The sequence below is a fragment of the Pleurodeles waltl genome, chromosome 1_1 (genome assembly GCF_031143425.1).
Source record: "Pleurodeles waltl isolate 20211129_DDA chromosome 1_1, aPleWal1.hap1.20221129, whole genome shotgun sequence".
In the NCBI taxonomy this organism is placed as follows: domain Eukaryota; kingdom Metazoa; phylum Chordata; class Amphibia; order Caudata; family Salamandridae; genus Pleurodeles; species Pleurodeles waltl.
Genome location: NC_090436.1, coordinates 995,635,881 through 995,650,175, shown reverse-complemented (window position 1 = coordinate 995,650,175; position 14,295 = coordinate 995,635,881). Strand labels below are relative to the sequence as shown.

Below are 14,295 nucleotides of genomic sequence, written 5' to 3'. Positions count from 1 at the left end.
AATTATTGCCCCTCTCTCAATTTTGTCTAGAAGTCTGCTCACTGACCAAGTCAGGAGCAGGCTCCGAACACACTCACCCCAGGGCAGATGTTGTTTGGGAGAAGAATCCCTGAGTCATCATGGAGGAAGCCATGGGTATGAGGTCTGTGCTAATTGAGTGCCAGCTTCCTTACCCTGACCCATGAAGACAACCTTTAACAACTAAAAACTCAGTCTGTTGGGGCAGGCACAACCCACCCTCCCCGGATGGAAGAAATAAGATGTGTCAGCAATTAGCAGGAATGATTGTGGCAGGGTCAGCCTGAGGCATGTCAGTGTCTTAGTGGCTGTCTGACCGTGCTGATGCCAGATCTGTGGCTCGGGGGACATCCTGCATTGTTCTGGCTCTCTAGACGCCTCTTCTGTTGCGTCTTATTTCTTTAGCTCTTGTGCAGCAGCAGCTGTCAGGATTCCGATTGACCATGGATTGCAGGTCTTTCCTCCTTATCCACATCTCATCTCTTCCAGTCAGGACACTCCTCAATCCAGTGTCCCGCACTGTATGAGGTATCGAAAAAAAAAATATTGCCAGCATATAGGACCTTTATTAGGTGGGCTGGGAAGAGGAGCATGTATTGTATTTGCATGGCAAGGACCAAAAGAGCGGCGTTGATGTTGTACCTGCGGTGTGCAGTCTTGGAACCGCATGATCTTTGAAAAGTCATGCAGACAAACCTCTTATGTGTAACGTACACCTCAACCCACTATTGAGAACTTGCCTTTGTTTATCCAAGGACGGGGTAAGAATAATATCCTCACCTAATCTGGCATATTGCTACACTAGGTGAGATTCAAGAATTTAAAACAAATACATTTTTGCAGTGAGACTTTTGCACATGGTTGACAGTATGACCGTCTGTTCTTTCAGTCTAGTTTTTTTTTTTTTACGACACCCTTTTTGTGATATTAGTTGGAATTTCACATTTTGTTTTCTTACAACTATTAAAATAGGGGAACTAACTTCATTCAGGATTTTCAGTGAGGTTTTATTTCAAATTTAACATTGTCCTAGAGAAGTGATTCAAGATGAAAGTTTCATGTGAATCATTGAGTGCTGTGAATCAACTAAGAGTTCATGTATTGAAGGAATAATCATGTATTTCTCAGAGTAGAACTGCAAGTGCTGTCTTTGTTTAAGTATGTTCCACTCCATGAAATTTGTAGGTGCACAGTTGCTTGTTGACCTCGTCATCTAGTTGAGTAATGCCATTGCCTGAAATCATAACAGTGCAGAAGTCTTAATTGAAAGATCTGTTCATCACCTTTTAAGTTTGTTTTTTTTCTTCTGTAGCTTGAGGCCCCTTCAGCAACATGTATTGGTTATTACTGTGCAATCATTCAAGAGTAGATTTTTCTCCACATCTGCCACAGACTTAATTTAAATTCTTCAAAGAGTCGTAGTGGCCGCTTTTGACATTAAATAGCATTTTCTTTGAGAAGATGTAAGTAGGCTGCTGTGTAATCAGACTTTGTAGCCTAACTCTTGTATTTTATTTTATTACCAGGAAGACCTACAAGCCCTGTTGAAGGAAAAAACATTGTGTGAGCAACAGTTGGACTCGTCAAACAGCACAGTTGCCATTTTACAAAATGAGAAAAGCAAACTACAACAAGAACTTATAGAGTCGAAAAAAGAACAAGATGACCTCTTGGTACTTCTTGCTGACCAAGACCAGAAACTATTTGCATTGAAGAGCAAGCTGAAAGAGTTGGGAGAACCTGTAAGATATGAACATCTTTACAAATGTCTCCTTGCATATGCATTAAAGCAAAATCTCAGGGGAACATCACTCATAACTTAGCTTTTGACTGTCACTTCTTAGACTTAAGCACAGGTGTTTTTGATGCATTGAAGTTCTTAAAACTAGAGAGCTGCAGTGCTTGTGCTTTTTAGATGCACCATGGATTGGGTAGCATTCTGACTTTCATATTTCTTCCGTGTCTTAATATGTGGAAATTATATTGTCATCAAAGATAGAGGTTCAGGAAGTGCAGTGTTGACAGTGTTTCATGGCATTATGCAATTGATAGGATTTCTGAATTTAAGGATTAAGAAAGTAAAATTAAATGTTTTTACATGCCTCCACATTGCGGTATAAACTTATGAACCATGAGAAATAATGTTATTGAAGGTGACGTTTTATCAGTAATTCTTTTAGGCCAAAGCTGCCGCCTTAGAGTTGTAGTACAGTTAAGGAACAGCATATGAACCATGATTTGTTTGTTTTCTGATTTATGAAAAAGAAATAACGATTCTAATAGTATTTGAATTGAAGCTGAAGATCTGAAGTTCTTTCAGCCCATTTTCACACCCCTACATTTGATGAGCACATTGACATTGTACACAGTGAATGCACAAGCTTGCACACTGCATTTGATGGCCTCTGGTAAGACCCTCTGCAAATCTTACCCAGCTTTGTTTTTCTCTAAGCAGGCGTGTCCTAGCTGTAATGTCAAGACTTAGTGATTCTGGCAAGTTCCCCTGTTGCAACTCATTCAAACAGGATCTTAACCTCTTCTGATTTTTACCAGTTTATTCTTTAGCTTTTAATAGTTCTTCACTCAACTGAGTCTTTCCTGCTCTGTTTTAGAACTCCTCAGTATGGTAATAATGCTTTATGCAGTTTAAAGAGAAGTATCTAAGTAAGACGGGGGCGTGGCCAAGATGGCGGCGCGCTAGGACGTGCCCGTCCGAGCTCCGCCGCCCTGGCCCGGAACACTGTCGACTGGCCCGGCAGGGGGACATCCTGAGGCCCCCCCGAAGGGACGGGCGCTGCCGTGGGCTGGTGGTCGCCCGGCAGAGGCTGAGCGGTGCGCGACGCTGCTACCAGTGAGCGAGGAGCGGTCAGCCCCGAAACGTGATTGGGGCCGCGGAGCGGCTTGGGCGGTGGCCTGGGCCGCGAGGCGGGCCTTTCTCCGGCGGCTTCCTGGGCCCTTCGCCTGAGGGGCCAGAGCCCCAGAAGGATCGCGCTGGGCCCCGCGAGCGGAGGGACCGCAATGGGGGCCTAGACCCCAGGATTGGCAGGCATCCTGGGCGCGGAAGGCGCCCCATTTATAGGACCTGGTTGGGGGCGGGAGGGGAGCTCCCCCCCCCCCCCCAACAGCCGGTCTCTCCAGGACTGCGGAGAGGCCTGGAAGTGCGGACAGAGATAGGAGAGGCCATCGCTCTGCCCCGGGGTCACCATACTCACCCGCAAGGAGGACAAGTAAGTGTGGGCTCCTGCGTAAGGCTGCAGAGGCTACATAAAGCGAAGATTCGTAAGAGGAGGCTACAAAGTGCAAAGGCCAGGCGCAATCTTTGACACGGCGACACCGGGTGATTTAGTCCCAGACCTACCTTTTGGAGAGACTCGGGGGGGGGGGGTGATCTGGCGAACCGAGACCGTGCCCGCGTGCCATGGCAGCGTCCAAATCCAAGCGGGAGCGTTCAGTGAGAGAAATGTTGACAGGGGCCCGTCTGACATCGGGTGGTATGGCTGAGGATCCTCCGGCGACGAGACCCCTGGAGAGTCGGACGGAGATGGATCCAGATGAGGGCTCCCCGGTCACGAAAGGCTTTTTGACCTCCCTGTTTGATTCGCTTCGGAGCGATATCCAGGAGCTTCGTTGGGACCAGGAGGTGAAGGAGCTGCGAGGAGAGGTTACCTCCCTGGGAGATCGAGTGGCGCAGCTGGAAGATGGCGAGATTCCTCGAGGTGAGGAGGTGGCGGGCCTGCAGCAGGAGGTCGTCCGTCTCCAAGAGCAGCAGGACGTCCTCCAGACAGCGATTGAGGATTTGGGAAATCGTTCGTGGAGACAAAATATCCGCATCAGAGGGGCTCCGGTTGGGGCAGAAAAGGAGGACATTGGGGACTACGTGGTGGGCCTGTTTCGCTCTCTGCTGGGCCCGGATGAGAACCCGGAGATAGTCCTGGATAGAGTTCATCGCGTGGGCCACGCTGGTGGCCCTGGAGACCGCCCCCCGGATATCCTAGCCTGTCTCCACAACTTTGGGCTTAAAGAAAAGATCCTACAGCGGGCTCGCAATCTTCATCAGGTACATTTTCGAGGACATGAGCTCCAATTATTCCACAACCTCTCTGTGCGAACCTTGCAGAGGCGGAGAGAATTCACACCTATCACGGAGCACTTGCGGGCGCACGATGTGTCCTACTCCTGGGGCCACCCGTTCCGCCTGGTCTTCCGTTGGAAGGAACAGCTCTGGCAGGTGAGATCCGTTTCGGAAGCAAATCGGATCCTGGGCTTGGAGGAGAACTGCCAGGACGTGAGCGAGAAGACGACCTTGCCTGTTGGGGGTCCCCCACGTTGGCGGCAGAAGGAGAAAAGAAGGAAACTGCAGCACCCTACGGCCTCGGATCTGAAGTCGGAGTGGGAATCCGGTCTGAACAGCGTGGCCGCCGGAACTTCAGCCTAGAGGAGGGGGGGGGGGGGGGGGTAGGGGAGGCCCGAACTGCGGATGACCTTGATGCTAACGGCACGCCGGCCGCTGAAGAGGGTCGGGCGGCGGGGGCGATGGACCTGGTGTACCAAACATGGACGGATCTACTGCCCTGTGGAGACTTTTACTCGTGAAGATGGATGTGCGAGGACTTCTTGGTTGTGAGCACCTGTTGTGCGCATTGGTTGAATGTTGTTGGGTTTCCCGGCGACGCTGGCTTCTGTGTGGAGATATTTATTCTCAGGCCTTGCCTTTTGAGATGGTTGATAATCTGGCCTGGGTGGTGCTCTTCCTGTGAGGTCTCTTCCTTCTTGAATACTGCTCTCATTTTAGGGTATGATTATTAAATGTACAAGCTTGAATGTCCGTGGGCTCAATAATCCTACGAAGAGGCTAGCCATCCTGTCCGCTTTAGAGAGGTCGGGGAGTCACATATGCCTGCTGCAGGAGACACATCTCATCCCAAAAGACATTTATCGCATGCGCTCTAAGTGGTTCTCTTGGCAGTTCTGGTCTTCGGCATCATCGAAACATGCAGGGGTTGCAATGCTATTAGCGCACTCATTCCCTGGGGAAGTGGTGACAACTGCATGAGGTGCAAGGTAGGCTTCTAGCCATGAGAATGAGATTGGGGGGTTTTCCTTCACCATTCCTTCTCTATACGCGCCTAATTCCCAGCAAGAAGTCTTCCTAAAACAGGCTTTGACCCCGCTGCTACAATCTCCGGACGGTGCCATCCTGGTAGGGGGCGATTTTAACCTGGTGATGGATGGTGATTTGGATTGATCGAGTCACCGGTATGGGCAGACTGGGTCAATGACAGTGGCGGGTCGTCAGTGGCTGAGTGAGTGTGGCCTGGAGGATGTGTGGAGGAGGGCGCACCCCACGTTAAGGGACTATTCCTTTTACTCGGCAGCGACTAAGACATACGCTAGGCTTGACCTTTTCTTGGCCTCGCAAGAGTTTCTTCCCCGGGTTAGGGAGTCAGTGATTGAGCCTTGAGCCCTGTCGGATCACGCTCCGGTTACTGTTGAGGTTGGCATGAGTATGGAGCACGTGGGTGCATCGGGGTGGCGATTTAGGGACTCGATGCTTCAGAACGGTGCCACAGTAGAGGCGATTCATAGTGCAATATTAGACCACCTTAGCCTTAATGATGATGGGACCACTTGCTTGGTGACGCTGTGGGAGGCACTGAAGGCTGTATTGAGGGGTGAGGTGATGTCGCTGTCTGCTAGAGATAATAAAGCAAGGAGACTCCTTAGAGAGGATTTAGAACAGAGAGTGATGGTATTGGAGCGTTCACATAAGCATACCAGTGCACTGAGAGTCTGGCGAGAGCTTGAGAAAGTAAGGAAGCAGTTGAGGAGGTTGGACTGGGACAGGGAAGAGTATGCAGTAGTGCGCCTTAAGCATAAGTATTATATAGGAAGTAATAGATGTGGGAAGCTATTGGCACATCAGTTGCGAGCGCAGCGCGCGGCGTCAATGATAAAAATGGTTTGCTCTTCCTCTGGAGCGGAAGCGCGCACGAGCGACCAAATTGCGGAGGTGTTTGCGGAATTCTATCGGGGACTATATGGGGCTGAGGAGCCCGGTAATGCAACTCCGGAGGCCTTCCTAGAGGGTATAGCAACTACTTCTTTGACCGAGAGAGAGGCGACTTCGTTAGATCAGCCTATAAGGGCGGAAGAGGTCATATCAGCAATTGCACGTTTGCAGGTCAGGAAGTCACCTGGCCCCGATGGTTTTTCCACACTTTTTTATAAGACCTTCTGTATGGAACTTGTACCGATATTAATGTGACTCTTCAATTCCTTTCGACAGACGGCGGCTCTCACGGCCAGCATGCTGGATGCCACTATTGTGGTTATTCCGAAGCCGGGGAAGGATCCCGAGGAGTGCGCCTCCTACAGGCCGATCTCCCAATTGAATATTGATGCCAAATTGTTCGCTGGCATTCTGGCACACCGTCTCAATTATTACATGCCAGGCCTTGTGGATCCCAACCAAGCAGGATTTATACTGCATAGGCAGTGTAGTGATAATACCAAGCGATTGCTTCATCTATTGGATAAAACTGATCGCTCACGCACGGAGGCGCTCTTCCTTTCTATTGATGCCAAAAAGGCGTTCGATAGGGTTCATTGGCCATACCTGTTCAGGGTGCTTGAGCGCTTTGGGCTGGGCCCGGGTTTTATGGCATGGATCCGCTGTATCTATCAGGCTCCTCGGGCGCACCCCCCCCCACCACGAACGATAGCAACCCTTCAAACAGCGGTTCTAAGATTCATTTGGGAGGGAAAGGCGACGCGGTTACCACGTCGGGTGTTGTATTGCCCTAAGCAGGAGGGAGGATTGGTGGTCCCCTGCCTTCTACGATACTTTTCAGGCAGCACAATTGCGTTTTCTTTTAGAATGGAGTCGCCCGTCGTCTGAGAAACACTGGTGTTTCATGGACCAAGCGGTGGCGGGCTCCCATATATGGAAGGAGCCTTGGCTCCGGCGCCGTCACAGAGCGCGGGGGCTGTACGTTTCCCCGGGCACGGAAGTTTCGATGAGGGTGTGGGATGTGGTGGCCAGCAGATTGGGTTTGACGACATTCCCGTCCCCAATGACCCCCCTGGGTGCGAACCCTGATTTTGGTCCGGGCCCGCAACGGGAGGCACTGCGCCGTTGGTACGAAGGGTGCTGCAAAAGGGTAGGATACCTTTTCGACGAGCAGGGGGTGATCTCCTTTGACCAGATGAGGGAGACATATGGCTTAACAGAGGCAGACAGGATGATGTATTATCAAATACGACACTGGGCCATGTTGCCAGCCAATAGAGCAATAATAGATAGGCCCTTACCACCGTTTGAAAAATGGATCTTAGTGAAAAAGGACGATAAGTGGGTGATTTCAGAGCTTTACGGTCTCTTACGGGGGGAGGCCCGTTCGCCTAAGACTAAGGGCCAGCTGAGGTGGGAGAGGGAACTGGAGAGGGAGCTCTCTGACGAGGAGTGGGAGGGCATCTTTTACAGAACACATCACACGGCTTACAATGCGGCAGGCATAGAGACAGCCTATAAGGTGGCCTCCTATTGGTACTACTCCCCAGCAAGGATTCATGCTTGGGATCCCACCAAGTCCAGCCTTTGTTGGAGGGGGCACGGGCGGAGGGTCGCTTTTGCACCTACTATGGCATTGCCCTAAGCTTCATCAGTACTGGGAGAATATTATAGACACTATTGACGCGGTGTTTGATACTCAGATCCCCAGATTTCCTGCGTACACTTTGCTGGGCCTGCCTAACCCGCTTACTTTCCCCCTGAGATCATTGAAAGGAAGGCAGATGGCCTTGGCTTTAAATGCGGCACTGCAGCTGCTATTAGCCATGTGGGGGACTGACAAGATCCCGACATTAACATCATGGCTCCATAAGCTGTGGGTCCTCCTCGCTATGGAAAAGCTCACTTTGACTTCACAGCAGCGCAGTGGTGACTTTAAGGAACTCTGGCAACCATTCTTACAAATGCTATCCACGGAGTTCACAGAATTGACATGTCCGGCCTACTTGAGGGTGCTGGAGTTGAATTGAGCGAATGGGAGTGAGTGAGCAGCAGAGACTTATACGGAGGACCAAGATCACATTGGAACAAGGCCTGCGATCGAGTGACTGCTGTATGACGTGCCAGTCGCAGGGAAACAAAGTTAAAGTTTTGTTCAGGTTTTTTCTCACTATGCATGGAGCATGCTGCATATTACAGCAATTGTATTATTTAGATGCGCTGCATTTGTGATGTTTATAATTGAAAGTAACAATAAACAGATTTGATCCATAAAGAGAAGGATCTGTAAGTCTCAGGTGTGATCAAATATTTTCTTGGACACCATTGACCATGGTAGGCTCTAAAACCACTTCTGTTTTTTCAAGGCTGTTTAGTGATCTTAGATGGCAATGCAGGAACAAACCTATTGCTGAATCTTCTGCACAATGGGCTAATGTGATGATTCTAAGAGGCAAATGTTGAGGTTTTAACTTCCCAGTGTTTAGTCAGTGATGTTTAGTAATAGTCTGAAAGATAAGGTGTGTATTTTATACAACTTCCATGGTTCATCATTTTTTAAAATTCTGTATGTGAAGTTATTTGCCCTCTTTTATAATCTGTCTCTGTAATAGTAAGAATATGTAGGTATGCACAGCTACTACTGTGGTTGTAATATAGATCATGCTTTGCAGTTACCATGTACACATTTGCGTACTTTAGTATGCTCCCGTTTCTGCTCTTGGGTACACCCTCCTATATTTTCCACCGAACAGTGTGAATGTCCCGCCTTCAGTGGATCTTCTTTGATTATTATAGACACTGAATAGCCCCACCCACAAGTGGAACCTAGAAGCACTTTTTGAAATAAAATATATACTTTTTATATTTAAAAAATCATTTTGACCTCCTAGTTAAAGGACATGTTGGTCAAATGTATTTTTTCTGTTAAAACAAAAAAGAGCAGTCAGCTGTATGGTAAAAAGACCATTTATTTAACACGAGTTACAAGAAAAAGAAAAAACTAATAAACTTGTATTTTTTTTTTTCTTGGTAAGGAAAGGTGAAAGTTAAGGATCTCAGTGTACCTAGAAATTCTTCAGGCGTGCAGAGGGTGGAAAACTAACCTTGTGTCTTTAAAGAAGCCTACTTCTTCAGTATCCAACCTTGCTCCTTAAATGACATTGCACCAGTTCTTGTTTCCATCTTTTGATGAATCATGGAACACTGAGTTTGTCATTTTCATGATTCTTTCCTAACCCTGAATTTCTTTTTCTAGTTTACATCTTTCAGGTGTTTTGACATATTGTTTTCTTTATGTAAGATGCCCTGCTTCTACTTTCTAGACAAGTGTCCCTGGTGCCAAAGGTTTACTCAAAGAACCATGAATGGAAGAGAGAAAATACACCTCAATGTGTAACAAGAGGCAGACAGCACCTAGAATTGGCTTTCATGAGGTATAGTGAGCAAGGAGATGGGGATCACTGTACCTCAGTTGTCAGCATTGTTTCCGATGACTCCCCCAAAGAGAAATCTAGAAAAAGATGTGAATGTGAAGAGCATGCCATTGAGGTTAGGTTCAATGGCCATCTGTACAACATTGACGGCTGGCTGACTGTCAAAATGCTGCTCATCAAACAAAGAAACCTAGGCACTCGTTGTGTACGGACTCCACAACTTTTAAGCAGCATTCTGTATCAAACCATTACTTAACACTTAGTAATACTTCTTCAAAAATTTTGGTTTCCAGGGTTAGGAAATCATGGAGTGGTCTCAATATCTTGGATTCAGACTTCGAAAATGTCTTCGCCAACAAAAAAAAAGTAATGTCTCCAGTAATGATGATCTCAATACTGTCTAGAGTACTTCCTTCTAATTATTCATCCCTCATTCCACCATCATCTTTCATCCTCTCAGTTTCTCTAATCGATTGGTCACACATATTGCCACTCGAACAGTTCCTCCTCCAGTTATGTTATGCTGATTTTTAGAGCACACTAATCACCCAGGTGCTTGAGAATGAGTATAAGTATGTGGTCCGTGCATGGTTATTTAAAGAGACTGGTCTTCGTAGACTTGCGGAACTCAAGAAGGGAGGAGGAGGCTCTGTTGTGTTGTGGGAGGTTGCTCCATATTTTCAGTTTGATGTAGGCAAACAAGTGACCTTCTGTGCTCTTGTGAATGTGGTGGGAGGGGAGAGTGAATGGGGAGCCCCTGGTTTCTGGTGTGGTCATGTTGGTCCTCGTTCCATCAGCCTCCAGGTGGTGTCCCATGGGGCGGTCTTGTTTCTAAAGTCGAGTTCTTCTGTCTTGTCGGATTTGAGCTGCAAGCAGTTGGTTCTCATCCATTCTTCTACCATGTTCATGATTCTGGTGATGATTGTCTTGTCTGCCAGTGAGGGGATAAGTTGACTTTTGTTGCTGTAGCAGACAGTGTTAATGCCTTTGAATAGGATGGTGTTGGCAAGCAGTGTCATCTAGACGTTGAGCGGGGTCTGGCTGTAAGACTATTCCTGGCAGATTCCACAGATCAGGTTCTTGGTCTCCATTGTGAAGGGTGGCAGTCTGACTCTTTGGGTTCTTCTGGTGAGGAAGGAGGAGATCCAGTTGAGTGTGAGACCTAGGATGGCAATCTAATGGAGTCTTCTGATTAGAGTGTTGTGGGAGATGTGTTGAATGTCATGGAAAGGTGTAGAGCAGGAAGAGGGCTGATGTCTCTTCTCTATCCAGCATGGCCCGGATTTAATCAGTGGCTGTGTAGAGTGCTGTTTCAGTGCTGTGTTTTTTCTGAATTCCATTTGAGAGTTTCCCAGCAGGTGGTGTAGTTAGAGATGTGCTGTGAGTTGCTTGCTCATGGCCTTCTCTATCACTTTGGCTGGGTAGGGGGGCAGGGAGATCGGATGAAAGTTACTCAGTTGGTTCAGCTTGGCCAATGGTTGAGGAGGGCTTTGACCCCTGCTTTCTTTGCTTGTGGGGTTTGGTGGGTACAAGGGAATCCTCACAGTTATTGGTCCAGTTGTTGACGTTGGTGATGTTTTTCTTGGTTTTGTCTGTGGGGTATGTTAATCCATACTGAGGATGTTGAGCCAGACAGCAGGGTAGGCTGACGCTGGTGGATGTATTGACTCCCGGTTTGTTGATTTGGAAGTGGATGATGGAGTGGTCAGTCCATGTGAGCGGTGACCAGAGTTGTACTTGATGATGTTGTTGGTGGTGAAGATGGGTTCCAGTGTGTGTCCTGTGATGAGCTAGATTAGTCCAATGTTGTTCCAGCTTTTGAGGACTGCTGTGGTGCAGGGGTCCATTTTGTCTGATAGGTTGAAGTTGAGGTCGAGGAGTATAAACACTGGAGTTGATTGTGAAGGTGCTATGAAGTCGGTGTGGCTGGCAAAGTCAAAGCAAGTGTGTTTTCTCTGCGATTCCATAGTGAAAAACAATCTAAAATCTGTTGTAGAGATGAATGCATCTTTTATCTCAGTGGTTCCCAAACTTTTTTGACCCATGGCTCCCTTGACCTATTGGCTACTGCCCGCGGCTCCCCATTATGCTATTTTGGGAGGGGGGGGGGATATTAGCCAGGCCTCAGGAGTACTTACATTTTTCACGCTGAAAATAACTGGGATAAAGCCAATGAAGGTATTGTAATCATAGATGTAACAAAATAAAAATAAAACAGTTTAATTAAAAAAATATATAATTGGTTAAGTCAGAAACAATATAAACTATGCTTAGAAATCTGTACTGGAGGGGAATGTCTCCAGTACTAATCCAATGCTAGACACCATATGCTCTCCTCTGCACTCTGGTGTTTGACTGTGCGTCGCACAAAGCCGCCGATTTGTGTGGTAGATCTGGGAGTGACACCAGCAGCATGCAAAGTTTTGCATATATGGTGCTTCACTATGTTTTCTCTTTAATGCAAAAATGCACAGCACAGTTTGAAGTTTCATCGCATTGTGTGAAATCTTAGTAAACTTGAGCCAGTATGTCAATTTACCTTTGAGTACTATAAATAGTGTGTAATGGTCTTTTTTTCAGGATGACTTTACCATCAATGCATGTTCGCTTATTTCATTCTCATATCTTTATTGTATTGAGGAGCTAAGCATTAAAAATATTGTCTATCTAGGTTTGCTACCTTTGGGGGATTACAGTAGTATACATTAACCATGAAATAATGCTGACCTGTCTTTTTTCGGCCAACTTAATATTTTTATTGCTGTAGGTTTCCTTCTGTCAGCATTTTACTATATTAGTCTTTCACTTGTCCACCAAGATAACAGTTTTTTAAATAAAAGTAACAGAAGGAATAGCACTTCTTATGTTAGTGGTAAAATACTATGAGTAGTAATTTACTGGTCTTTAGAGAAGAGTTAATTTCTGTTAAAATTGGGGATCAAGTACTGCTGTTTTAATTACTGCTCTTACAAGTTAGCCCTACGCTAAGTTTGTGGTAATCACTTTTGCCGGTGGCAGCAAAACCCTCTCAACTAGTCGATCAAGCATAAAATACAGTCAGAAAGTGGTGGTAATCATGAATAAAATAACTTGAAATGCACGTCATGTACGTAATTTGCCATATAGGTCACAGATGTCTGCAGGAGCTGCAGAAGAGAAGATAAATATGGACTGGCGGAGCAGGCTGCCAGGACTCTGTGGCAAAGCAGGATCTCCATGGTTAAACTAAAAAGCTTTTGGTCTCGAGTGGGTGTACCAATACCTACCTGCTGTCTTGAACAGAATAACTCAGCCGAGGATGGGGGTACTCTGGCACTCCAAATATACATCCTTGCTTTTACAAGGAGCATAAGAAATTAAATTAAACCGCTCACCACATTCTTCCTATATTCATTTTCGGCCTTGGCATTGGAAAATGCTTGGTTGTCTAATTTTCTAGCCGAAGACCTAGTACACATTCATTATGCCGGTTTTTGTGAATAGAACTGGTGTGTACTATAATTACTTCCACTAGATGGTGTTTGAGGATTAAACTTTAAGGCCCTTCCTTGCTGTATTTCAATTTCTCACTAGAAATTCCACAACCACGAGCTGTGCACTCTAAACAAAGAAAACGGCTTCTGACTTTCTTTTAATGGAGGGGATTATCTAAGTTCTAATATGCAGCTGCAGAATTAGGTCACTGCTATCGGTAATGATGCAGCTCATGGCGCCCCTGTCTTGTTTTGATGGCGCACCAGGGCGCCGTGGCGCACAGTTTGGGAACCACTGTTATATCTATTGGAGCTCAATCAGACACTCTCACACCCATTCTCACACCCACATAGACCCTCTCACACCTAGACAGACATTCTCACAGCCACTCAGACCCAGAGACACCCTCTCAATCCGATACTCACACCCAGAGAGACATGTCCTGAGGCCAACTCTCGCTGCACATGGCCACAGGCCTTGTGCAGAGCAGGGTTGGGTGGTTAGGGGTTTGGCCGCAGGGAGTGGCCAAGGCACAGGCCAGGCTTTACGGCCAAACCTGCCACTCATGGCAGTGGTTGGATTAACGTATAGTAATGAAAATTACTTAGCAGTAAAAAAAATAAAACAAAAATCACTGGAAAAAAAGGTTACAGGGAGGTTATAGTTAGGAAATATAATTCATAAAACAACTTAGAAATTCACTCCAAAACCAAAGGTTACAAGGACTTTGTAGTTGGGTTCTGAATTTACTAGCAGAAAACCATAGAAATTTAGCAGTAATAGTTACTTGAAATAACTATAACTTGCACCCTAAGGTAACTATAACTCGCACCATCGCTATGCATTGCTAATTACCCAAGATATTACAGCACTCATGACAACTTTTATAATGTCAATACAAATATCAATGAAACATTAGAAAATATATTATTGAAGAAAACACTGTGCATGGCTAGGTATAGTTACTTGAATTAACTATTGTGTGTTTGTGTGTGTGTGTGTGTATATATATATATATATATATATATATATATATTCACAACAACAACAAAAAAGGTTACAGGGAGGACATTATAGTTAGGTTCTGAATTTACTCGTACAAAACCATTGAAATTCACCAGTTATAGTTAGATACTTCATGTTCCCTAAGGTAACTATAACTCATGCCCTCACCATGCAATACTAATTACCCCACAAATTACGTCAATCTTGCCATTTTGTCAACACGTCATTGATAATATCAGTGTAATGTTTGCAGTAAAGTGTTTGACGAAAAAAACTGTACACGATGAGGGTGTGTTTTATAGTTACCTTAGGACACGAGGACACTGGTGTTACAGTGTTACAAGAGGTAATTTT

At 46.2% G+C, this 14,295-nt stretch overlaps 1 protein-coding gene across 2 annotated transcripts in view; it reads left to right on the top strand.

Annotated features, from left to right (window-relative positions):
* The window catches only part of USO1 (USO1 vesicle transport factor), a 565,160-nt gene that overhangs the window by 476,305 nt on the left and 74,560 nt on the right, over positions 1–14,295 (top strand). For both annotated transcript variants that reach the window (XM_069230285.1, XM_069230286.1), the window contains one exon: positions 1,545–1,760. In XM_069230285.1, coding sequence (XP_069086386.1) covers positions 1,545–1,760 — 216 coding nt within the window. The remainder of the gene's footprint in view (positions 1–1,544; positions 1,761–14,295) is intronic.